The sequence below is a fragment of the Pleurodeles waltl genome, chromosome 11 (genome assembly GCF_031143425.1).
Source record: "Pleurodeles waltl isolate 20211129_DDA chromosome 11, aPleWal1.hap1.20221129, whole genome shotgun sequence".
NCBI classification, from domain to species: Eukaryota; Metazoa; Chordata; class Amphibia; order Caudata; family Salamandridae; genus Pleurodeles; species Pleurodeles waltl.
In genome coordinates, this window is record NC_090450.1 from 506,580,158 (window position 1) to 506,607,632 (window position 27,475).

The 27,475-nt window shown below is 42.4% G+C and overlaps 1 protein-coding gene across 2 annotated transcripts in view; it reads right to left on the reverse strand.

Annotated features, from left to right (window-relative positions):
* Nucleotides 1-27,475, reverse strand: part of ANKMY1 (ankyrin repeat and MYND domain containing 1) — a 384,121-nt gene that overhangs the window by 74,145 nt on the left and 282,501 nt on the right. For both annotated transcript variants that reach the window (XM_069213891.1, XM_069213893.1), the window contains 2 exons: nucleotides 26,606-26,672; nucleotides 24,924-25,078 (listed from right to left, as the gene is read on the reverse strand). In XM_069213891.1, coding sequence (XP_069069992.1) covers nucleotides 24,924-25,078; nucleotides 26,606-26,672 — 222 coding nt within the window. The remainder of the gene's footprint in view (nucleotides 1-24,923; nucleotides 25,079-26,605; nucleotides 26,673-27,475) is intronic.

Sequence of the window (27,475 nt, forward strand, 5' to 3'; positions counted from 1 at the left end):
ATTTTAAAAATACATTAAAACTGCATTTTTAAAATTGATATGTAACACACACATGCCCCTTTGGCATGTGTGCGCCTTACATGTCCCAATAAACTTTTTGGGGAGCAGCAGAGTGGGCGTTAGGCCCCCAGCACCCTGGAGTTTTGCATTTCCAAAATTGCGAATTCCAGTTAGGAATTCGCTATTTGGAAAATGCCAAAAAATCGCAAATATGGGCATACAGGCCCATAGGTGCGAATGGGTGCTGTATCGCAATTTGCGATTTGGTAATAGCATTTGCAAATTTTAAGAAATCGCTATTAACGAATCGCATATATGACACATAGCATTTTGCAAATCAGAAATAGCGATTTCTTAAAAGTCGCTATTACCGATTCGCAAAAGGCTTTTTTGATACATCTAGTCCAATATCATTTACAATGGCAATAGCTCTAACTCTTGCAAATGCGAGACCTATTGCGTTGCAAATGCCTGTTCTTTCTGCAGGCAACAAGCTTTAACGACTAGAAACAATGACCCGCTGGCTAATGAACCATGTAAACAAACCATAAGTGCAGAAGAAAGCAGAGAGCCTGTACATTTGGGGCTAGATGCATCAAAGGTTTTTGCATTCGCAAACGGTGCGAATGTCTGTTTGCGAATGCAAAAATGCCTTTCAGTATTTATGAAAGGCATTTGCAACGCAAATTTAAGGAATCGCTAAAATAGCGATTCCTTAAATTTGCGACCCCGTTTAGAGAATTGCAAATTGCGATTCTCTAAATAAGAAATCGCAAATAAGAAATCCTTATTTGTGATTTCTAAATCGCATGTATCAAGCAATTCCTTAATACAAATTTGGCATTAAGAAATCGCATTAAGGTAACCATGTGCAAATTAAACAAAAATGCATTAAAAATGCATTTCTAAAATTGACATGTAACGCACACATGCCCCTTTGGCATGTGTGCGCCTTACATGTCCAAAAAAACTTTTTGGGGTGCAACAGCAGCATCCTGGAGTTCCAGTTAGGAATTTACTATTTGGGAAATGCAAAAAAAATAGCAAATATGGGCCTACAGGACAATAGGTGCGAATGGGGGCTGTATTGCAATTTGCGATTCGGTAATAGCATTTGCAAATTTTAAGAAATCGCTATTACCGAATTGCAAATATGATACATAGCATTTTACGAATCAGAAATAGCGATTTCTTAAAAGTCGTTATTACCGATTCGCTAAAGGCTTTTTTGATACATCTAGCCCTTGATCTTTTAAGCACTAGGTCAATTTCAAATGCAAAAGCAACATAAAAATTGAAAATGTAGTTATAAAGATGTCTGGTACATGTAAAGGGTTGAAAATATTAAATAAAGGTATAGTTACATTGCAAGCTACTCGGTCAACTAGGACACTGTATGACTCCTACGTTTTTTGCCATTTCACATAGCAGGAGACCTCAGGAATATTTTAAGTCCTTCTGCCCTAAATGTAAAAATAACTATAACTCACTTTTATTACAAGGCAGTTCTGTGATTTAATAAATAATGGGCGTTAGGCAGAACATAGATAAGAGCAAGGTGGCAGACTGGGACAGTAAATATTCCCGGGCACTAAAATAAAAAGTGCATAATTAGTTAATCAGATAGGTAAAAAGGTGTGCCACATCTGCACATCCGGATTGTTTTGCACTTGTTTTTTAGGTGTTTTACAAGGTATGAAGGTCTGTGCTACAGGCAGGCAAAGTTTCTAGTAATATCAGGGAATAACAGTAACAACAATCCACCAGGCCATAAAAAGGCCCTCAAACAGCCAAACCAACAGTCCACACACTGGCTTTTCAGACTAGCACTTCTGATACTGAGATTCCTATATAGGCCAGTCCGACCCTGAAGATACAGAAGCAGAAACAGCAGTGGCGGCTGGCAGTATTAGGAGGGAGGGGGTGGGCGGGAAGCACACTCACACTTTCATACACACGCACTCACATCCATTAACAACATTCATCAACATTCAAACATACACACACGCACCAAACATTCATTTAAAAAGATCACTCACATACACACTTACTTTCAGCCTCCGAGGTCCCAGTAGGGTTGGGACTGCTGCCTTCCCTCACTGGCTGACCTTAGGTCAGCCAGTGAGGGAAGGCAGCAGTCCTAGCTTCGTCACAGAGTGGGATAGGGTCAGTGAGACTGCTGACCCCACCCCACTCTGTGACGAGGTGTCACTGATTGACACTCACCCTGGGCGCTTCAGGGCTTACACCTGAAGCGCCCAGGTCGAAGTCAATGGGTGATGCTTTCCTCATCACCTGGGGGAGGGCCTCGAGGCACCTTTGCTGAGCTGAGGATGTCACACCCATAGGAGCTGCGACCTCTTCAGCCCAGCAAAGTTCAGCTAAGGCAGCAGGAGTCTGCACAAATCGTGTATGTCTGCTCCGGGCTGCCTGACCTGAACATGAAGAGTGTCTGTCAGGCTGACCTTCGCTCAGCCTGACAGACACTCTTCATGAGGGGCAAAAGGTGGGGGCGTGGCCCCTCCACCCTAAAGGACGGGCTGCGCCTGAGAAACAGGCATGCACTGATATGTGGACGGAAAAACTATATCTCCATTAACTGATTGAACATTTGGCATCTTTATCAACATAAACTAAATTGTTTTCTTGTTTAAATGTTTTTATTAACATATTTAGAAACTGTTTGCAAACAACAGAGAAAGGTGACTTAGGGCCTCATTACAACCCTAGCTTTAATGCCCGCGCACCGCCGTTCTGGCGGGCGCCAAATTACCGTTGGTGCCGGTGGTAACCATACCGCCGTATTCTGACACCAACAACAAACTCCGCCAGTAACCCGGCAGTTCTCCACAACTGCCAGGGCGAACGGCGGTTTGAAATCGGCGGTCAGCAGAACAGCACCGCTACAGCAGAAAAGCTCCGCAATGACCCACCAGCAATGACCCACCAGTCACCACAGCGGTGTGTCGACGGCGTAAAAACATCAGCGGAGTGGGGCGGCCTATGCACACAATGGGAAGCCCAGCAGGTGTGACGTCCGATCCCCGTGGAAGGTAGGGTATGTGTACTTAATGGGTGTGTGCATGTATCCCTGTGTGTGCCCTGTGTGTTTGGGGTGTTTGTGTGTGTGACTGTGTTGTCAGGGTGCATGATTGTGGTCCATGTCGCACATTGATGTACGTGTGTTTGTCTGTGTAAAAGTGGGTGGGGGCATGCTGTGAGGGGTGTGGGGACATGTATGTGTGTTGGTGGTGTAGGATGTGTGCATGGGAGGCGGATCTGGTGTGCTGCATGAATCCCCTGTATACATATAACGGGGAACGCCAGGCTTTTTGCCACGTTGTGACCGCCGCGGAAAGCGTGGCGGTGCACTGAGTCGTTATGGCTGTGGCGGTATCTGGCTGAAAAAGTGTCTGGAAACGCTTACCGGCGCAACCTGCGGTGGCTAAACCTTGGCGGTATAGGCGGTGAACTGGATGTTTAGCTCACAGTTCACCGCCGCGATCCAATTATGGGGGTCCGCACCGCCAGCCTGTCTGCGGTGTTAGTGCTGGTTTTGTGCCCACCACCAGGGTCATAATGAGGGCCTTAGTCAATATAGCACGTGGGTAGTGTACACATTCTTATAGTGCATATACAATTGATCTATTTTACAGCAAAACAGGCATATAAGTCAATATACATATTCAAAGTATCCTAACGAGAACAATAACCCGACCTCCAGCCAATATCCACCACTGCCCATGTGACTCCTTTACCAGTTTTCAATATCACACTAATAACATGATCAATCACGGCAGTCTGGTGAAACCTTCTGAAGTCAGTTTATTCAAATGAATGTTTCAGTCACTGCACCTCTGTCATACACCTATGCCTTTCGCCAACATGGTTCTCACTAACATCTCATCAGTAACCTATTTGGGCAATTCCGTGCGCCATCTGGCAAATGGGGGAGAGGGACTCATCACTTTCCCAACCCATCACTATTGGCCTCTTGGTTAATAATAGAGCAAGATCACAGATCTACACAGTCTGGGTAGAAGTCTCTGAAGAGATACTCATGGACCCATCTCCAGCTCAAGGCCTGTTACCTTTGATGCATTCAAATACTGCAGCCCAGTAAGTGAGCCTAGTACCGGACTAGTACATACAGAAGGTCCACTCATGACGCCCTACACCTGGGACACGTACCAGGAGATCCTGGAAACATTCTCTGAAGCTTGTTTGAGATCAAGCGCATATATTGCAGCACATCAAACACCTTCAACACTATCACGTCATCTTAGCCATCAATACCACTACCCCATTTGTCGCTGCAAAATGTGAGCTCAATGAGGCCTAAATAATGTTGCTAAGCCTGCCTAGCGCCATTATTTATTGCCTGGGTCAGGGCCGGTGTTAGGGGACCTGTGGATCTATTTCCATGGTCAAACACCATGGGAAGGGCCCACAGGTGCCCACCCCAAACACCAGCAACACCCCCACCCACACCAGAGGGACACCAGAGGATGAGGGGACCCCATCACCAGTTAAGTATAGGTAAGTATTTTAAAATATTTTTAAAGTGCCATTGGGGGCCCTGAAATAGTCCCCTCTACATGGCACTGGGCACAATGGCCATGCCCAGGGGACCCGTGCCCCCTGTGCTGGCCACTGGGGTGGTGGGCATGACTCATGTCTTTTATAAGACAGGAGTCATGTGGTATGGATGGTTTTGCATCAGGAAATGACGCTAGGCTGGTTAGAGGCATTTTTTTTGCCTCTAACCAGCCTAACGTAATTTTTTTGGTGCAAAACCCCCTTCCCCCATACCGCCATCCCACCAGGCTAACACCATTTTCCCAGATGATAGCCCACCCTTTGCACCGGCTTGAGGCATTCCATAAATTTGGCACCCGGCTGGCAGTGTGGAATGACGCAAGCCGGCGCTATAATTTCTTACGCAAAACTGCGTTTGCTCAGTTTTGCATCAAAAAGTATAAATATGGGTCGAAATGTCCTCACACCTACCACCCCACAAGCTCTTACAAACATTCTCTTGAGTAAACTATGGAAGACAAGCTGGGACCTTATGAGCAACTCCATTGTAAAAGGTACTTTAGCCCCAGTGCATGATAACGTTCTTGCCATACAAAACCACATAACCATCATTAATTCAGTATATTTGATATCTTTGTTATGCGGTTCAAACAGGTAGCACAATGGATCAGCGCTTTCATGACCTGCCATCCCATACAGTAGATCATTGGAATGCTTTTTTTAAAGACCATGCCAGTGACCCATATGGCAATTTTGTAGAATTTTCTGCGAAGCAGGGAATGTATACTTTGTACTGACAGGATCCCAAATTAAGGGAGCCCGAGTTATTTTCTGAAGTAGAAGAGTGTGTGGGTTTTTCTCTTGCTGAAAGACAGGTTAAAAAGGTGGATAGTAAACATATCGTCAACTAATTAATGACTGACTTGACGGCGTTTTAGCATTCCTTGACAAGTCAACAGGTTTGGCTCAGGATACTACTGAGCATGCTTTGAAAAGGAGAAACATTTGCACATGGTGACCCATAACTTCTCTCTCTCCCAGTTACTTCTGTGCCTTTCATTCAATCTCTATAATGTTATGCAATTAATTTTTCTGCTGCACTTATTTTTACTGACATTTTTCGTTAGAGCTGGACAGAATATAACATCGAAAGTATAAATGGAAGAAAATGAAGCATCAGCAAATAATAGTCACACTCATAGGGCCCGATTCACAAAGGGACTTTAGACTTGTAAATGTGTCAGTGCGGAAGCTACGCACTTGAAGCGGAATCTCCGCACTGCGGTGCTCAGCAGGGAGATTCCGCCCCGAGTGCACATTCTGCACTTGTAACTTTACGAACCGTAGGTCCCTGTGTGTATCGAGCCATAGACTGGTGGGCCAACAAATATACACATGGAATCATGAATCTTGGATTTTTCAGTAATTATTCCTTTGAATCAAACCGAAGATTTAGAAATTCATTCACACTTCTCAAACTATTTCACTGGGTCAAATGCACTCAAGTAACCCGTCGAGCCTGCCATTACATACCCTTTCCTTCTCTCATTATCTGGTGAGACAATAATTGTTTCATTTAACCAATCATGCATGGGCCCCTTTGGAATCTCCTTTGCTCACAGTCAACTTTCAGAGTAAAGGAGGGCCATCTCTAGATGTTGTATATCAAACTATAATCATAAAAATCACACGACATATACCATAAACAATGACATTAAAGTCCATATTAGGACAGTTCCGGGATTCATATACACAACTGGCAGGCATTTAACTCTTTAGCTAGAAAGAGGAGATAGTGCCATGCAAAACTGGCAGAAATCAAGACAATGTATATGTGAGATCTGGCATCCTTGGTGTGGTTGTCCCCCTAACCTTTGCCTTCAAGACTCCTGTTTTGCTGACTTTGTTTTTTCTGGCCTTAAGGCTTTGCACACTTTAACACTGCTAACCAGTGTTAAAGTGCTTGTGCTTTCTCCTTAAAAAATGTTAAGATTGGCTTATACCCAACTGGCATATTTCATTTAATTATAAGTCTCTAGTAAAGTGGTAGTACATGTAAAAAGGGCCTGTAAATTAAATGCTACTAGTGGGCCTGCAGCACTGATTGCGCCCTCCACTTAAGCTTCTCCCTGCTTCAAAGGCATAACTGGGTATAAATATTGGACCTCAGATGCCAACTCTTCAGTACACTTCTGGACCTGTGGATACTCTGCCAGGAAGAAGGACTGCTGTACTGCTGAATGACTGTCACTCTGCTGGACTGCTGTTCTGAATCACTGCTGCACTGCTGTGCAGACCTGCTGAGCTCTTGCATGGTGAGAAGGACTGTACCTGCAACTGTTGAATCAAGGACCCTAGAATGACTCAAAGGGCTAGTTGGCTGGCTTCCTGACTTGAACCTCAGGAATAAAGGCTCCAACAACATTGACCGTAGCACCTGGGGTCTGCCCTGCCAAGTGGTGCAAAAAGTACCTTTGGAAGTGGGCCTGGACCTTTGGAAGTGGGCCTAAGGCTGTATGCCAGCCTCTGTAGACCCAGAGGAACTGAGGCATCTACTCTGCTGCACAGCGCAACCTCGAGCAGAACCAACGCATCACCGCTGCTGCGTGGATTAGACCTGTCACAAAGATCCACATTGCCTCTGCAGCCTCTTTGGAACTGCTGTTGTGCAACACAATCTCGGCAGAGGCCCCCCTATCCTTCATTTACGGCAGCCTCGGCAATGACACTGGACTCCACAATGCAGGCTCATAGCTTCTCGGAACTGATGCATCACCTCTATTACGCGAAACTTCCTTAACGACAGACTTAACATTGCAAGCCCACGTCAATGGGATTTTCGAAGATGACACAGGACCTTGCAATGCCGCCTAGCCACAACTTGGAACTTAAGCATCGCTTTGGATGTTATGCATCTTCGACATGGGTCATAGCAATGCTCAGCACACCAGGATTTAAAGTACTTTGTTCAGCGGGCCTAACTGGGTCCCAGTAGTGGACCTGCGCCCCATCGCAGTCAGTCTGAACTTGTGACTTTGTCCAGGTCCGGCGCAACCAGATACCCATAGTTGGCGCTTTGTGCTTATTTTGATGCTCTTTTTTTACTGAAATCTTTGAAATTGCATTTCTCTGGTTCTACTAATTGGATTCTTGCTGTTTTGGTCATGTTTTATTATTACAGAATTCTATATTTTTAAGGTGCTGTAGGATCCTTTGTGTGTGGTGGTTTCACTTTATTACTGTTTAAAGTGTTGCACAAATACTTTACACATTGCCTCTGAATTAAGCCTGACTGCCTAACTACCAGGTGGTTAAGCACAGGTTGTGCCTTACCTGGACAAGGGTTGTGGTTGCCTGATCAGGGCTCCCATCCCAGTCAAAGAACAACTCAATTTCTAACAGTGTACAAAGTCTTTTTCAGCTCCTCATGGGGTAAAATGAGTGATAAGAACACAATTAAATCCCTTGCTATGGTTGACAAACATCACAAAGGTCAGCAAGATGCAGGACGTGCTGTGCAAAAAGAGCAGCAAGTAAATTGTGCTGCAGAATTACATATAAGCCACTCTGTTTATTACACTCAAAAATCCATTTTACCAAGAAGTAAAACTTGTAAGTTATAATTAAATAATTTATATATATATATATATATATATATATAGCACAATCAAGTTGGGCTTATGGCCTCACTCTGTTTGACAAAAAACAGAGAAAAATTGACAAAAACTATATTGAACACCATGTTACTGGGTTTCACACACAGAGTAACAGCTTGCCTACAGGTCCAAACCCCAAAGGTGAATAATGGTTTCCTCAAACAACATCTTCATTCAAGCAGAAGTCTCAGACAAATGCATAGAATATGTATCAGTGCCTCCTTAGTCTTCCTACACAACCTACACATTATGTAATCTGTCGTTCAAAGTCAGGGTGGCAGGCAGTACAGTGTTGTTGGGCACTGAACCTATACAGGAGAAATTTAGGGGCTTATTTACAAGAAAGTGGGGCATCACAGATGATGCACCACTTTTCTTGCGCCCCACTGCAGCCCTCTAACAACACCATGTGTGCGCCGTATTTACAATACGGTGCACCATAGTGCACATTAGGCCAAGAGCATCAAAAATGCTGATTCTATTGTGGAGATTTGGTGGATTAGCACCAAACATTATGGCGCTAATCCACCAAAATCAAGGGAGGCCCACTGAATACAATGGGAGCATCACTTTAAAACCTGCCTAAGGCAGGCATTAAAAACGACGCTAAAAAGTGGCGCAGTGAAATCTTGTGGATTTTACTGCACCTTTTTTTTCGGGTATCCCTGCGTCGGAGCACTCCCCTTGTATACATTATGCCTTGCGCATGCATAACATGGCACTAGGGTTTACAAAGTGGAGTAATGCATGCATTGCCCCACTTTGAAAATATGGCATGTCAAAAATGCCTCCTTAACGCCACATTAGCATAAAAAAATGATTGTGGCGACACGGGGCGCAAGGGGGTTTGTAAATATGTCTCTCATTTTTTAATTGGGAGTAGCATGTCAACAAATAGGACTGTTGCCCTGAAGAAAAGTAGTTGTTTAAGATTTGCCAGGAATCAGCACACTAAGCCAGATCCTTTTTATCTTCCAGCAAGAAGTTAGAAAGATTTTTTTTATTATTCAACCTTGAACTGCTTCCCAGGGCAAGCCGCGGCCCACCAGTCTGAAGGTTGTAAGGACTGTAGGCAAGAAACTAGGAACCCTTTCTGAGGGGATTCTCCAGGCGAGAAACTCAGCTCCTGCCAAATCAGTTGGTCATCGTCCACTCCTAAGAGTCTTTAAAGCGATTACACACCTTTAAGAATCCACCTTGTCACACTAAGTTCTGTTTTGGCAAGCAAATTCTTGACATGGCACTACTCGGGGGAACGTTTTGGGAAATTGAAAGTAAATTATTATGTTTTTTGCAATAATGCGATCTAGCCACTCCGAGTCCCTCCTTCTCAAGATTCACTTCCGTAGGAAAGAGTGGGAGCAAGTTTGGTTCTTAAAACTTTTAACAAGGGGTTATAGGTCAGGTCTTTCAGGTCTTTTGAGAGCAAATAAAAAGCATGGTTCAGAGACCCTTCTTTGGCCTTTTTGAGTGCCATATGCTGGTTGGAAAACTCCATGTGATGGATAGTGATCCCAAGATATTTGTAATTGCTTTCAATTACTACTGGATTCCCATTAATACTTGAGTTTTTTTTTATTTCCCTGCTACTCTTTAGAACTTTAGTTTTATTCAAGCTAAATTCAAGTTTGTTAGCGATTGTATAGGCGTGTAAGTGCGTTCAGTAATCTTTGAAGTTAGACACGCATTTTACTCATTAATAGTAAATTGCCAGCGTACAGGAGGTTTGAGACAAGTTTGCACCCCAATTTAGGTGGGTGCACGTTCACCAAGTCAATCTTCTGCGATAAACCAGAGATAAACAAATTCAAGAGTAATGGAGCTAGAACACACCTCTGCTTCAGTCCACACGAGGTACGTATTCTCCTGGACAGCCTGCTTTCGTCACCTATTTTAACCTGCACCCAAGTATCAGTGAACATAATTAGTTTGGCCTTTAATAAACTTGGGTGATACTCCACTCATCCACCTTCTGACATAGGAGCTCCCTAGGGAAGTTGTCAAACGCTGCTTTGAAGCTGACAAAGTATGTATAGAGTACCGTTTTTGTGGTAAATGTTTTTTCCATACACAGAGAGAGAACAATAAGATAGAACGAAGTTTCTGTGTTGGGGCGGAAGCCTGTCTGGTTCCAGGGAAATACTGCAGCTCAAATATATTCAAATACACTGACCCTAGCATTTGCGCCCCCTACAGCTTGAGCGCCTAGCGTTTGTGGCTCCTATAGCTTGAGAATACAGAAAGCTAGCAAATTTATTTTGTAATCAAGATAGTGGGGAATCATGGAGGGAGGATACAAAGAGATGGTGAGAAGAAGAGTAAATAGTCCCTTGTGCATAGCATTACAAAGACGAAAAATAAAATAAAAGAATATGTTTTTCAGAATTGCCCTCCTTGATTACTCGAAAATCTGGAGGCTGCACTAAGAACACATAATGCACAGAAAGCATGCGAGCTGGCCTGCGCGTGAAAAGTATGGCAAACAGCTGGACATGAGATTGGATTGAAGGCACTATTGGATTCTGCAGGCCGAATGCTGCACAGGTCTTCTCTTCCACTGCCATCTGAAGGCTACTGGCACAATGAATAAAGCCTAGTGCTGGCAGGCACACTGAGCTACACAAGACTCGCCAGATTAGAGAAAGATCATCTCCATCCCTGGACCTGACTGGATGTTGCCTCAGCATAGTGCTCTGAATGGTGGGAGTCATATCAGCTACCTGTACCTTTGCATCCCCACATCATGGTTAAGCTTAAAAAGAGCAGGTTATATTTCCAGAACATCCAGCAGCACAACTTTCGAATCCCTGGTGGTTGTCTTCTTACTGTGGAGAGGGGGAGGCCATACAGTTGCTGTGTTGGCTTCTAAACTGTGGAATGCTTTGCCTTTTCAAATCCATATGATCACCTCCCACCTCTTCATTTCTGCTTAATCTCTTGCATACTCTGGGGCAATATCTAACTCAGACATGGCTCTTCCATAATTGATCATGCTTCCAATTACATATTGCTAGCATAACCGGCCACTAAGGTTATTTAGCGCCGTGACACCCAAGGTAGCTGCTATGCTTTAGAAATCCCACCCTAATCTAAGCATGAGACTGCTGGGTAGTAGTACATGCTCCTTGTGACATAATATAACATAATACAACATATCAGCAACTGACCCACATTTCAGGGAACGACCTCAGTATTTTCTCCCTGCCTAAATCTAAAACCCAGGTGCCACCTGCTGGAACAATAAAGTGATTGTGGCAGGCTTGTCTTCTCAGTTTAAGTACTACTCCGCCATGTGACCCTTGCACACCTTACTTTTCCACATGCTTTGTCCCCATTTGATGCCTCTTTCGGATCTCACCCTGATTTCTCTCACCCCGTTCATCTGGCACCTCATTTATTTTTGTTTCTAAGCACTTCTTTTTAACCCCTTTTTGTTCCTATTTTTCTCTATTCATTTCTTCGTGCCTCGTTTTTCTTTTTCACTCCCTGCTTCCGTGTCAATATTATTGACGTCCCCATATTCTACGGCTCATTTATCAAGCTCTTATTTCTATACCTGTGCAATATCTTGTTTGCCCACTGTGTTTAGCCCCATACCCATAGAGTGGATTCAATTTCACACATGGCTGTTTAGTGTAGCAGTGTAGTTGAAATGAGAGGCAATATAAAAATGTATTAATATCATACTTATATTGCATTAAACAAGTAAACAAAGCATCCTGAAGCCAAGAAATCTGTTTAGAAATTGAGACAAATGAATTCATTTTACAGCACAATGTAATTCATGTATTGCGTGATAGTCTTTGAAGTTATTGGCAATTATGAAGTAAAAGGTATGACATATCCAGTGCTTCATTTGAGCCAGGGTTGCGGGTTGGGGCCAGTGGGCACTTATTTTTGTGGACCAGCACTTATTTTTCCCCCTCAGGCATTTTCCGAGCGAAAGAGAGGGAAAAACAAACAGAGTGGAAAGCCGGAGGAAGAGAAACATGGAAAAACAGTCACAAAGGAAGAAAACAGGAACGTGCAGGAGTAAGATACAGGTGCAGGGGGTGCCTGCAAGTGGACTAAAAAGGCACAAGGTGGATTCCAGATTATGCAGCCTTGGTTTTGGTACTGCCACGGACTTCTGAGTAGAGCTTTGGGCACCAGCACTTATTCTTCTACAAAATATACACTGGAAATATCCCAACACTTCATGATGTAGAATAATACTCGGAAGCATTATCTGACCACAACAGAAAATCATGTATTTACCAGAAGGAAAATATGTGTTGCTCTTTCAGGGCTTTCGGAGCTCCTGCCATCCCAGTCCTGAAGGCAGCCTCCCATCCCACAGCTTGCTCGTGAATTTCCTTGTTACTTTATGGTGAGCCCAACCCTAGCTTTCAGTTTCTCAAACTTTTACCGTTGTCCGACGTACGAGAACAGATCCATGACCTCTGATAAATAAAGCCAGGGGTCATCATCCTAGACAACATTATTTCACTGACCTAGAAAGCAAACTTTCTCTGGCCAGGCAAAGCTAGATCATGTGTGATAATTTATAATGCTCAATAAATATGATGTAAAAACCCGAAGGTCCCCTACAACTGAACGAGAAAGGGGCACTTGGTCTGAAAAAGAAAATTCCTAAATTACTTGCGGGCAATGCGATTAGTCTGACTCTCCTTTCCCTGTCTTGGGACGTCCACCTATTACCTTTCCCCCTCCTTTCTTGGTCTGCTGGTTCAGTTATGGGTCTGGGGAGTTATGTCAAGAGAGAACTGTCAGTATTGAATTCATTTATGTGGCTCATAAAAGGAGATAAAAAAGAAAAGCAGGCATTAACAAAGGCAGTAGGTTTAGCTTTGCCAACGATACTGGCTTTGATATTGCTTTTTTAAGTTCGTGCAGGAATCCCTAACAAAGGCAATATCGGTCTCTGGCCACGATGGAATGTTACTTTTCTGTACTTCCTAGATGGCCATCAAGCTGCGTCCCTTGGAAGTGTAGAAAATAACACTGTGAGAGGGCCAAACCAGTAGGTCTAGACGACACACACAAAGCAACACTCAAAGATGACTGTCACCTTGCATTAAACACAGCGTAACAGCCTTCTTGGAAAGATATTTATTTTGCCAACGCTTGAAACTAAATTCTACAAGCATTGGCAAAGTGAATATTATGAGCTGCAGCGGGTGACCATAACCTGCATGGGTGGCACTGACAGAGTGAAGTGGGGGTAGGGGTGACGTGGAGGAGAAACCCACACAAGGGCAGCAGAACTATCGGGAGGGAAAGAAGACAAGGACTGCTTTTGCCATGTAAACTTCCACAAATGCCACAATTCCACAAAGACAGCCCATAAAAACCAAAGGCAAATCATTAAAACCCCATGAAAGCCAATGGCTGAAAGAGGCTGACGAAGACCACTCTGTATGGATATGCTGTGAAGAATAAGCTTTAAAGTATTGATAACATGAGGTCTCCGGCCAAAGCAACAGCTGTCCGTAAGTGAGATCTAAAAGAAAGTGTGTTCCTGCCACATAATGCGCCATCTGGGAGGAGGTACCTCCACATAAGTAAGGACATGGGCTAGGAAGGAAAAAGAAGAGGTTGTTATTGTCCAACTTTTCATAGAAAATAGGACATTTTAATACTGGATCCTTTTGTAAAAAAAATTATTGTGAAAGGCCCACTTTAAAGTATTGCCTTCTTGTTCTCAAGGCACTAATTCAAAACGGAGAAAAGACTTGTCCCTTCTAACAGATACTGTATTTGTAGGTCCTAATATGTTTGTGAATTTTTAAACTCTACAGCAGGAGGGCAGCAGATAACTGATAACATAAAATGTGAAGCATGAAGAGCAGGAGAGCAACAAAGAAGTCAACTATGTTGTGTGTCCATTTCTTTGCAGTCCTTATAACAACGAACTTTGGATCTCACTATATTAAGGTGGTGTCCATGCTTTATACTAAGCTGTTGGCTAGAGTGTGGACCAATGACATACTATCGCAGGAGTGGGTGCTGGAACGGGGAGTAAGAAAGAGGTGCCTCGTGTCACCTTTTTGCACTCTCCAGAAAGCCATTTGCTTGAAGACTGTGTAAGGCACTAGAGGGCAGGGCGGTACCAACAAGGACACGTAATCATGTGGTATCACTGTATGCAGATGACCTGTTGGTATACTTGCAAGATCAGACATTCTCTCTGTAGGTACTGATAAATGAGATGGAAGCAATTTGGTGAACAAACAGCACTATGTGTGAATAGCTGACAATTTGTGTTATTTCCACTGGGGTAACTGAAAAATATACCTGTGGCTAGACTCCCGACTATTGGTAAACCATGAGAAACCGACTCCTGTTATCTAGGGATTATGGTGATGCCCAGAGAGAACGGGTGGCTAGAACGTAACCGATGAACTATTACTAAACATGAAAACGATTGCAGACTAGTGGGCTGAGCTGCCCTTGACCATGGCGGGCAGTACAGCAACAACCTAAATGCGGATTCTGCCTAGGTGCATGCATATAATTGAATATACTATGTATCTAATCCCACAAAGGACACTCCAAAATTTTAAATTGACAGTGAAGACTATCATATGGGGGAAGAAAAGAAGCAGAGTAAATATGGACATACTGCAATGTCCCACGAACAAGGAGGGTTAGGAGTACCTATTCTGGAAGCCAATTATCAGGCACCGCAGCTGCAATGTGCAGCAGAATGGTATGACCACATAATGGAACACATCAACGATTGTTGTGAGGTACAATACAGAAAGTAGAGTTAACGGGAAGACTGAATGATGAAGTGCAAAGAAGACCTAGAAAAATATGCATAGTGTGAATGGGACTACATGCTTGGATGATGTAAAGCATCAGATAGGGCAAGTTCCTCTCTTATTCCCATACATTGCCGCTATGGGAGATACTGGCATTTCAGAGGCTAGATAGAGAACTAGGTATGGGTAAATAGAAGAAGAGAGTATGTAAAAAGCCTGGTGTTCTATATCACAATGGGGCACTGTTGCCATGGGAAAGAGCTAAAGAGGTCTTTCTACTAGAAGCAGAAACTTCCAACATTATCATACAGTGACAAGAACAGCAGAAAAAACATTAGAGAGGGTAGAGGGATACCAGAATAGATCTCATACATTGGACTTGGTGCTGCAGACAGACCAAGGCAGAAGAGTAAATACAAGATTACATTTGGCACTGAGGGCAGACAAGATTAAACCTCTCATAAAAGTCAAACAAAAATGGGAGACCGACTGCGATGCACGTTTAATGATAAACAATTGGAGGAGACACTAACGCTCATACATACAGCCACTAGCAACAGCAGATTTATGTTTATACAAGTTTATTTGTTCATAAGACTTATGTTACTTCCTGCCATAAGCATTGCTTGATTTGTAAAAGAGTGCAAGCTGGTGTCCAAAGATCTCCTCAGAAGTCTGCGTCTGGCACTATTAAATGCAGGTGTCCCAAATACCAAGACTGCTTAGTCTTGAATTCACCTCAGGCTTCTGTAATCCACTGCTAGACACTGCTGCTCTTTTACCTCATTCTTGTTTGTCTCTGCCTACTCCCTTTGTGCCAGGTTTTCAGTCTTTGTCTTCGACCTTCTTTCCCCTTTGTGTGTTTTTCTTCTCTCTTGCTCTTGGTAAATGTCTGATGATGAAAAATAAATATGAGTCCCTAAAACTAAGTGCTGTTGGTCAGCACCAGCAACCATCATCTCGTATTAAGCACTGCCCTCCGGTGGCGGCTGGCATGTAGGCAGAGTGGAGAGATGGGCAAATGTGGTGTTGGTGGGTGCATACATGTAAGGTGAGTGGTGTAAATAAAAAGAAAAAAGAAAACACTTATCTTGCTTGTTGCACAGGGACTGACATTCAATGTCCTCCTCGCTTCAGCCTTCTCTCTGGCTCCTGCAAATTCCCTGAAGCAATCCTGGTGCTGCTTTCATGCTGGTAACCAGAATGACAGAAGCATCAGAATTGGAGGGAGCGGCCTCTCTCAGCACTCACAAGAGCACTGGAGGCCTCTGCTTTCTCTAACCCAGCTGTGTCGAGACAGGTGGTCTAGAGAAGTTTAAAGTGCACATGTATGGCTGGCTGGCTGTCGCAAGACAGCCGGCCAAAAAGACATGCACATTTTAAATTTAAGTGCACAGCTCACTGCTGCCTTTCAGAAGAAGTAGCCCCGCATGGTACTGAAACTCAGTTCAGGTCGGGAGGATGGAAAATAAAATGGTAATAAATTAACTTTATTACCATTTTATTTTTCATCCCTGGGGGGCATTTTAGGCAGAGGGGCGACACTCCTCTGCCCTAAAGGAGAAACCGCCGCTGCTGATGCCCACACTTAATAAAGTAGATCTACAAGAGTGTCCCAAGTGCAAGCTTGTGGAAGCCACCTATTTACATTTGACTTGGAAGTGCCCAGTGATCTTGAAAAAGGTGATTTGTAAATATTAAATATTGTGTCTTGTTTTACAGCTGTGTCTGTTGGGAATGGGGTCACACTAAAAAAACAGGCAAAAAAGAAGTTTATTGACTTCACACTGCTACTGGCGAAAAGGCATTTTGCAAAACAAGGCTTATGCCCCGAGTCCCAGAGGCTGCAGCCCGGCTCAGAGATTTAGGAGAATGGTGTACAGCCAGAGAAATATGGATGGAGCTACCTAGACCTGATGAGAAATTAGCTGAAGATTTAGATCTATGTTGTGCATTAAGCAGATGCTTGCAATTTCGCCCAGATGACTTCCCACCATGAACATTATGATGCCATTGTGTTTTGTAATTATTTGTTAATGTCAATAAATTGAGCATTGTAATATGTAATACAAAAGCTAAGATAAACATTGGGTGGGTTGTAAATCGTAAATTAACTTAAAGAGTCTTGCTATAAGCTTATACACTGTGTGGTTTTATTGCTTGAAGTTATGTAAAAAAAAAAAAAAAAAATACATTTTTTGTTTCAAATAAAACTATGACTAATAACCAACTCCCTGCTGCCTGGGTTTCAATCGTCTCACAATCTGGCATTTTAACACTACTATTACACATGTAAAAGCTCTGATCCACCTAAAACGTTACCTTCTCTGACTACTCTAGGTGTTTGTTTCGCACTTGTCTCATCTTTCTTGCCTCGAGACTTCTTGGGCTCACTCTGGAGATGCTTTTTACTCTTCCCAGCTAGTATAATAGAAAAAGTAAAACATAACAACCATGTTAGCTCCTAGAACACAGACCATCGCTGTCCTTAAGGCGCTCTACAGTAAGCAAAGAGGGGATATCGTTTTATGATTGGGTGGGATGGGTAGCGGCGAGTGTGCAAGTTACTTGTTTATGTTCCTGGGTATGCTTGTTTCATCATCTGGTGTGCATTTCTCGGCCTGCACGGCCATGTATTTTCGCTAAAATACAATAAAATTTGTTATGAAAAAAGAGGGAAGTGTGATTATATATTTCTATGGATATTATTTTCACCAAACAACAAAAAACACGAAATTGGCTTCACGGTAAGTGCAACACTGAGCATCCTTCGAATGGAATAAAAAAAACTGAGATGCTAAAATACCTTTGCTGTAAAACCAAAGGGCGAATTACAAGTGGGATGTAATTCCCGTTGGGACCCATAACAGGATTTACCGGCTCCATCGAGAATCAAAAAAACGGGGGTTAAACGTTTTTCATCTGGGCTCAATGTATTGGTAAAAAGCCAGCTGAAAGTGGAGAAAAAGATGCAATCAGAGCGCAAACACTGATTCTTGTATGCCATTCCACATTACCTTGCAATCAGAAGCTATTGTCTTCTCTGCCACAAAATGACTGATGGTCAGGGTAATGGCAAATCCAGCAGGGGGGATCCACCGGGGAGATGACCGGTTTACTTGTAATGGGCCTCGTGCTCAAAACATCTAAGCAGCAGGAACAGAGCAGATGGCATGAGCAAGCAAGGTGGAACCTATGCAGGTAATTGACTATGGCTTTTAATATCAACAGTGGGATTAGTGCGGTAATAATACCAGTAAAGTTTAAAGTAGCTTTGTCAAAGTGTGAAATGTACGGCTGAATTAACGACGTTAAAGAGGTGCGGTGCACTAGTGTTCGTAAAACGTGTTGCCCAACCTGCTGATCCAACCTTTTGCTAAATGTCACGGGATATGCTTGTGAAAAGTAGATATTGCTGTGCCAGCCTATTTCCTACATTTCTGGAAAGGTCAGCAATAGCCAAGCAAATTCTTCCGTTCCCACTTTAAAGATGAACTTCTCCCTGCAGCCAAGTATATCTTCTCTTGTGGCAATCACAAACGTTAACGGATTTGAAGTTAGCCATTTCAGGTAAGCGAATGGAAATCACATATGCTTCAGAGATATTCTATGCCTCCCATAAAAAACAGAAACTATTGGCTCTCAATCTAATTCAAACTCCCTGCTCTGTAATAGTGGTACCTGCCTGGATGGCGCCCCCTTGTTCTACCTACCTTAGTCATTTGTTTTATTTAGAGGAGAATGAGTTCTTTTACTTTTTCAAGCTTATGTTTCAGGCACAAAAAATCCTTTTACCATTCTGCAGGCACTTCTTATTTCAAAATGCAAATCATGACTATAATGACTTCTGAGTGCCCTAGAATTGTGTGCTCTTTCCTAATGTTTTCAACAGAAGGATAAAACATGAGATCGAGCTCAGTGCAAATGGGTGATCAAACAGTGCTGAAGTGGATAGGTTATTGCCACAACAGTGTGTAACAGAAAAACAAACATCACCAGACTAATTTATTTTCAAGCATAAACGAGGCAATGCCCTTTATTTAATATATATGCTGAATAAAAAACAGAAACATTTTGTATTCTTGTTAACTAAAGCTGCTGACACTGTTTGGACCCCTTCGGAAATGATGGGTCATCATAAGGGGTGATCATCAGGATGGGGTAGGTTTAGTATAAACACATAAAATCAGAAAACCGCAACATGAAGTGATCTTTTGAAAGTAACTTAATGGTTAATAAAGACAACATAACTTGTGGAAAAGTAAGGGAATTAGATCTGATTGAAATAAAGAGTTCAGGAAATTGAATAAATCCATCAAGATGTCATTGTTTAACGTGCATTGTCTGGCAAACACACGAGTCCTGATTGTAAAGCACCACACTTTTTTCATACGTTTACAATGCTTCGCAAAATATATAAACTTCCTGCATGCATTGAATCACTCCCTAGTAGACTACTAATATTGTAATGAGCATCAGTAAGTATTTAGATTAATCATAATAAGTTGGTCTGTGAGTAGGCTCTCATTCCTTTCCTATGCAGGGCATAAACACATTACAGTGCCATCTGAAAACCTAAAGGAAGTTTCTTTAAATAGCTAGAGAGCTGATAGAGCAACTTGTTAAAACTCTATGGTACGAGTTGAAGGGTTTCTTGACTTTTGCAATCAGTAGTGGTTGGAAAGGTTTGACATCTGTCAGTCAAACGGGAGATATAAAAAGGGTTTAGTCAATGCTTTAAGCTCCTGCCACCATGGCCTACTGCATGTTTCAGGACTGCTTGTTTTTTCCATAATGCTTACAAGTCCCTTGTGTGAAAAGACAAAACACGGCTGATACATATCTGAGGAATGTATTTGGATGGGAGATGGCTTTGGTGGGGGAGGAGGAATGGGATGTTTGGAGAAGCCTTTACAAAGCAAATGAAAACGTATAGAAGGGCCCATTAGCTTACAAGACGGCTCAGAAACACTTAAGAGGGTATTTCAAAACTCTCCTCCTTTAAAGAAGGGCAAATGTGAGGGGAGGCAAAGGGGCAGAGTTTTGATCAATGGTGAGGTCTCACAAGAGCAAGTATGGTGTGACCATTCACAACGCTACATAAACAAAACCAGCAGCAGTTTTTTCCTCATTATCGATTAGCTAGGAAAAAGATCACACAATTAGGTAATGGTCTTCTGCAACTCTTTTTTTATCTCTATAAGGCTGTTGGGTAGAGTGTGCAAACGTTTTGACACAAGATAATTCAGACATTGGGTGTTTCAGCTTTTGCAAGTAAATTGTATAGGAGAAATTATGGTATAGGTAAAGGAACTACATAGTTTGTTTTTTTGTACGCCATGAAGATAGTAGGGAGAGTATAGAAGACGTGTCTATTTAATGCTCCAGATTATTGGGTAATATATTTTGGTGGGAAAGAAAGACAAGCAAAAGGCCTGAGGTACATTTAATTGAACTGTATGTCTAGGCAGTTAGGGCTCATTTCAAAAGGAGTATATCTCTTTACAAAACCTTTAAAACTATAGACACTCTTATGCATGTCCGAGTTCCAAGATAAGAGGCAAACCCACATGTCACTGAAATACAGAGCTTCTATACCTGCTAATATTGTTCTGTTTGCAAATCCAGCAAATACACAAAAAGCAGAACTTAAATATTGGGAAAGACTTACAGATCCAAAGAATGGCCCATCAGTAACAGCCCGTATGCAAGGTATTTATTGCCCCTGCAACTAGCATGTATAGCCAGTATCATACGTGTCTTCAGCCCACCCCTTTCATCCGAAAACAAACAAAAAATCCACTTTCTGCTGTACCAGGTCTGCCCACCAGTACTGCTACTACAGCAAAAATCCACATTCTGCAAATCTAAATGAGACTTGATACTAAGTCCTACTTTATTTCTAACGAGCCACGATACTACAGTTGCATGTATATTTATTATCTGAACAGAATGTCTAAAATGCAAATCATGGCAATAATGAGCTTTGAGTGCCCTAGAAGAACAGAATCATTTTCAGACTAAGAACCTTATTCATTGACCATGTATAGAAAAGTATAATGTAAGAAAGTCTATTGTCCATATTTGTTGTGACAGTAGTAACTTGAGCAGTTGCACCCACTATGATGTGATAAACAGTTGCCATTTTCTCATATGACATGTATTTTGTGCTATTTTGTCTTATCAACAGCATAATTTTGGATTGAAACTTAAATGTTTAACTTCGGATGTGATTTGGTCCGACACAAGTGGGATTTTGTAAACCAAAACGGCAACACTTAGTGGCTCGAACTCTACCTGCTAATCACATTTAATCAGAATTAACATATATCATGCAGAGACGTATATGCTTCAAGGGGCACATCTTCTCACGTTAATCGAGACAATGTTTTGATATGTACCTGTCATGACATAAAATGCCAATGTAAGTGCTTATCAAATATATGGGCCACAGACTTCCCTTCTCATCACTCCACATAATGAAATATCCCAATGGATGATCAGAACATTGGCTTATATGCCTACTGGCAGCCCACTGCTAAAGGGCCAACAAAAATCGTTAATGCACACCATTACCAACTCACAACCAATAGGCACCCAGACTTTAATTATTTGTATTCATACTATCGTCCCATAATTCCCCTACAGCAATTAATGCCATAATGATATTTACAAAACTCATATCCACTAGCTACACAGATGAAACCACTCAGTTATGGCTGTCGCCTTTTGTTAAGATCATCGCAGTCTAGGAAACTGAAGGAAAAGAGTGAAGTCACTCAAAGCAATGTCTAACCCACTATATATACATCCTTCAGCAACAAGGCATCAAGCACATCCAAACAAAGAAAATACCATCACTGGGACTAGAGTGCATGGCACTTGTTATTAATTTAAGAAATTTCACACCCTAGGCTTTCAGTAAGACCATTTTTGTGTCCATCATGGACCAATTAAGCCAATCCTACTCTCCTTTTTATGCAGGTCTCCTCTTCTTCCCCTTAAGTCACAACACCAGTTTGTCTTCCCCAGGACTTTACTTTCAGACCTTTCTGATGAATGAACAAAACACTAAGGGCGGTCCCACCATGGGACCAGGCTGCCTGGCAGGAACAGTTTCAGTATATTGGCCTCGGCTCCTTTAAGGGAGCCAAGGTCAATTTCCTGTCACACAGGCACCCTTAGAATGAGCACTGTCTGCAGTGTAGACAGTGCGCATTCCGATGTTGCTGGGCAGGGTGGCCCCTAGCACTAGCTTTTTGCCATGAAAAGGCTGTGGGAAAGAGGGGTTGTAATCAGCAAGGCGGCACTGAGTTCAGCGCCACCACGGCTGGTTACAAGCCTGACCACTGTCACCCCGTCGGGATCTATGATCCTGGCGGATGGCAGTCTTTGGGTGGGTCCACCTGCCAAACTTGTAATGTGGCAGTCAGGCACCACAGCTGCGGTGGTCCGGCCGCCACCGCGGGGCTGGTGCCCTTAGGGCCGCCAGACTTGTGATTAGGCCTTCCCTACCATGAAAAAGCTGGCAAAAAGAGGGGGTGTAATCAACCAGGCGGCACTGATTTAAGGGCCACCATGGCTGGTTACCAGACCGACCACCATCACCCTATCAGGATCTTTGATCCTGGCGGGGACTGCGGTCTTTAGGCTGGTCCGCCCACCAAACCTGTAATGTGGATAGGACCGCCAGCCTTGTGGTCGGATCGGCCCGGGTGTGGCAGTCTGACCGCCACATTACAAGTTTGGCGGGCGAAAATCCGCCTAAAGACCGCTGTCCCCACTAGGATCAAAGATCCCGATGGGGTGACAGAGGTCGGGCTTGTAACCAGCCATAGCAGCGCTGAACTCAGCACCACCTAGCTTATTTTACAATCCCTCTTTACGCCAGCCTTTTCAGGGTGGGAAGCCCACTATGAAAAGGCTGGTGGAGAGCCATTGCCAGGGGCTGCCCTGCCCAGCACCGTTGGAATGCGCACAGTACGCATTCCAAGGGTGCTGGTGTGTTAGGATATTAGCCTTGGCTCCTTTAAAGGAGGCCAGGCCAATATCCTGACACTGTTCCTGCCGGGCAGCCCGGCAGCAATGCGCATTACAATGTTCCCGCCGGTTAGTCCAGTGGAAACATTGTAGTACACATGGGGGGAACGTCACCAGTATGGCGGTGGTGTCCTCCATGTGAGTTTGGCGGTTCTGTGGTGGCACTACAAAACTCATAATGACGCCCTAAGTATCTACCAACTAAATATCTGCAGCATTAAAAGATGGTTTAAGTATAGAATAATTATCAGATATTCTTTCCCTAAGTTTTATCACAGCTTGGAGATACTATTTGCTCATGTGTACTTTTCCTACCTATGACTTCAATGATATGCATTCTAACGTAAGAGTGTGTATGTAACAGTGTGCTGTGCCCCTAGAACACTTATGTATCCACCTTTTTAATGCATAAACTACATATACACACACATTACCTAGGAATGTACATTTACAATTTTGCCAAATTACAATCAATAAATGAACTATACATTTTCAGGCTTAAGAAACCCCCAGGAGAAATCTGTAGTGGGGTGAAACGTGTCGCCAGAAGTACTTGTAATCTTTTGGGTGAGAGAAACTTGTTTGATCCTACACCTATATCAATAAAATTATGCCGCTGATTAACCTGTTTGCATGTCAGCCAAATGTCTCAATCGACTCACTCCTTAACAAAAGAGCATAGCAAAAGTTAATCAAGAATTTAAAACTTTGCGAATTGTAATTATGTCTGGCAAAAAGCTCTGCACTTTATGGTACTTTAAACTTTGTTATATAGCCTACATGCAGATGATATAGGCATTAACCAATGTCAAATTCTGACAGTTTTAGTAATAAGATCTTTTTAGTAACCGATGAATGCACATGGCAGGGTTGAGGCAGCAGTTTTCAAACTGTGCCCCACAGTACGCCGGTGCGCCAAAGCTAGCCAAGGGCGCCTTGAATAGTTGCACTTTATGAATTAATTATGTGCTGATGGTGCCAATTAATCTAATGACCTAATAGGAAATCAAGTTGTTTTAAATCGATATAATAGTTGCTCTTTTTGTTCATTCGTCTGTTACTGGAGCTCCTTAAATTGCACAGCAGTCACATAATTAAAACATACAAATAGATATCAGAGCCCTAATTTGGGATTTTCATTGAGGACTACGCTAGTCACTTAGACAGTATTTCACAGGCTCTGACGCCACCCACTGGAAAGGGATTGAATACTTTTCACGCAGGACAACTTTATTTCTGTACCATATACATAACATGGTTATTTATTAACTAGTGTCCTTGGTTATTCCAATGCTCAACATGTGCAACCTGCTTACATGGATTAAATATAGAGCGTTGCCACTGGTACTGTGTAAGCATCTTTATGTTTTTCATTGAGCAAGCCCATTCTTGTGCACACATTGCAGGCTGCCTTTTTATCTGCACATCGGTGCGCATAACACTCTGCTTTTCTCACCTCAGAAAATTCCTCTGTCATGTTAGACACTGTTCTTAGGCCCAGCTTGGGTCTATTTTTTTAAACATTTCCATATGTACACCCAAGTGCTGAAGAGTATTGTTTCTGACTTTACCAATCAAAGTTTTTTTAATTAAACAATTGTTACATTTTTATTTTGTTATATCTATGATTATGATACCCTCATCGGCTTCATCCCAATTATTTCCAGGGAGAAAAATGGAAGTACTCCAGAGGCCGGGCTTACCTCCCCTCCACCTGCCAAAAAAAAGGTAATATAGTGGGGAGCCACAGCCAACAGCCAATAGGTCAAGGAAGCCGCGGGTCACAAAAGGTTTGGAACCGCTTGGTTAACGGCAGACAAAGTTGGACATTTTCAGAATTCCAGATTTTTAGGATTCACAAGGGTGGGCAGGATTGGGGGAAGGCTCTGTACACTAAAGCCACTGATCTTTATAAACTTACCTTGTAACCGAACACACTCATTTTTGTGTCGCTCCTCCCAAGATTTCTTTTGGCAAGCTTTGCTGCAAAAATACACTGCATGGCAACGAGGGCATGGAAAGAGTCGAACACCAACAGACCTGCCACACTGATAGCAGTATTTAAAAGCAATTTTTCTGCAAAGAAGAAAGCCTTAAATGTCATTAAATCCTGTTCTGTTTCTTACATGATAAATATTGATTTGTTTCCAATTAATATTTTTTATATCTAAAATTGCACAGACAACTGGAAAAACATCACTGAGTAAAAGATTACTAATATGCAACATATAATACAAAAATGTAATAGCGAACAAATTGAAGCAAGGGCAACACCCTTTATGTTCAAAAGACCCACTGATGTTAACCTTGTGTTACATCATTTTACGTAATACAGAACATAACTACTCCATTGTTTTTACATCACGTAATTTGTACAAATTGAATATTCTCTTTGGTTGTGTCATATGACTCAGGGAACAGGTGTTACACTATCAGGGCAGTAGATTTTGTTACGGGATGCCTTATTAGTATGGTTTCTTATTTCTTGGCAATTAATGTACACTTCCAGAAAAGACTCAGTATGTCTCAATTAGAGGAACTGGTGTCAATAATAGACACAACAAAATCAGTGCGCACCAATGTTGTGATGTATTAACAATGAAATAAAGTAATATTCTGTGTGACATACATAATCCCAGTTGATCTTTTTGGCATAAAGAATGCTGCCATTTAATTTGTTCATTGCAAGATCCTTTTCTCTGGGTCACCAAAAGACCCTCTATTGCTAAGAACTGTTAAAATGCTACATCTTCTCCTACCCTTTGACCAAAAACTCACCTGTTCTTAGATTGTCTGTGGTCTAGACCTTCAAAAGCAACGCTAAAAAGCCCTGCGGTGGACATATACGCTAGATAGGAGTCTGATCCGTCAAGACTTCCCAAATTTCACACAGGCGAGAGATGTTCCTATGTGATGTCAGGCTGAAGCAGAGCTGGGCTGGTAAAAATGCTCATCTTTTGCCATCCCTGCCTTCTGCCACATCGCCTTGGGGACATTTTTCCCAATATGATGAACTCCGGGCTGGAAGGACAAGGCCACTACACTCCCAGTTTTCAAAGCTATTTTTTTCCCAAGAGTTTTACCATTTGACAACATGCTGTGCTGAATGTAGGAACAGGGAGGAGATTAGGTTTGCATAGGAATTTCCCTTTAGTTCATACAATGTGACTCCAACATAGATAACAGAGACACTCTAAAAGCATGTCTATAAGCATGTGGCACTGGTACAAAACTCAGCAATAGAGGTCATCACCCTAAGAAATAATTTCTAAATCAACATTTACAAAGAGCACAAAACTTGGAGAAAGCTTCAGTTAGATATGAGATTAAATAGAATGACTACTGCAATACCTCCAGAAGGGTAGAGAGAAGAAAAATGGAGAAGCTATGAGTGAATGGATGAGTGTGCAGAAAAAAACAAACCTGAGTAAAATTAAGAGGCAGCTATAGTCAAATGTCCACCATGCGACTTACTGATTGTCAGTGGAACGATTGCTTTATATTTAAGAAAATGTACTTTTATGACTTTAGCTATGAATGGTGTAATTTTGTGTGAGAACTTGAACATATAATTGAAGATTTTAAATTGAATATTTATCTTACCGACATACAGGACTGCCGTCTGATGAAACAAGTTCCTTTAGTTCCTCAGCCCCTGATGTAAATATTCCTAAACATGTAAACAAAGGTCTCATTAATTCCTCTGGTTTTTAGGACTCTGGGGTAAAAATGGATTCATACAAAAAGAACACCTAGGGCAACTAACACTTGTGCTTTTCAGGTGCACAACTTTCTGGGAAGTATATGGAAATCAAAAAGGGCAATCAGACGGGGGTAGAAACACAAGACGTCAAGAAACCTAGTATCATGAAAGGGGGATGTCACTACATATTTTAAGCATCTACGTCAAGAGGTGCGTTATCTTATGTTGGTCTCCATGGTTGTTCCTCTCCCAGGCAGGGCCGTAACCAGGAGCAATGACTGGGGGGGGAGGGGGGCAAGACCCATAGTGATGACAAAAAGGGTAGATTCAAGCTGCAAGAGAGAAAATTGGAGGGGTTCTGCAGCCTTACAATTTGAGAATGGTATTATTCTTCACTGTGCTATACTGGTAAATGTGTGTGTGATAAATAAAGCTTTAAATCATGTTGTGAAACAGATTAGAATTTTAAGGCATTTTTCCAGTGAATTGGGGTGTTTTCCAAAGGGTTGCTGAGGATATTAGTGCAAATATCTTTATCCACCCAAAGGAGAGTGAGAGGAAAAGAAGAAATTGTTGCTAGTCCTGGGCAAAATTTTAATTACACTGGAGTAATCAGAGAAATTTCTATAATCTTGTGTTACTCTTGACTCAAAATTACATAATCATGCTCATACCTGGACATGTTATTTAGAGTGATTTGGGGCAAACATGCTCACCACAAAAGCACAGGAACAGAGTGTGAGTGCTGCTCTTCGTGTTCTGTTGCATTT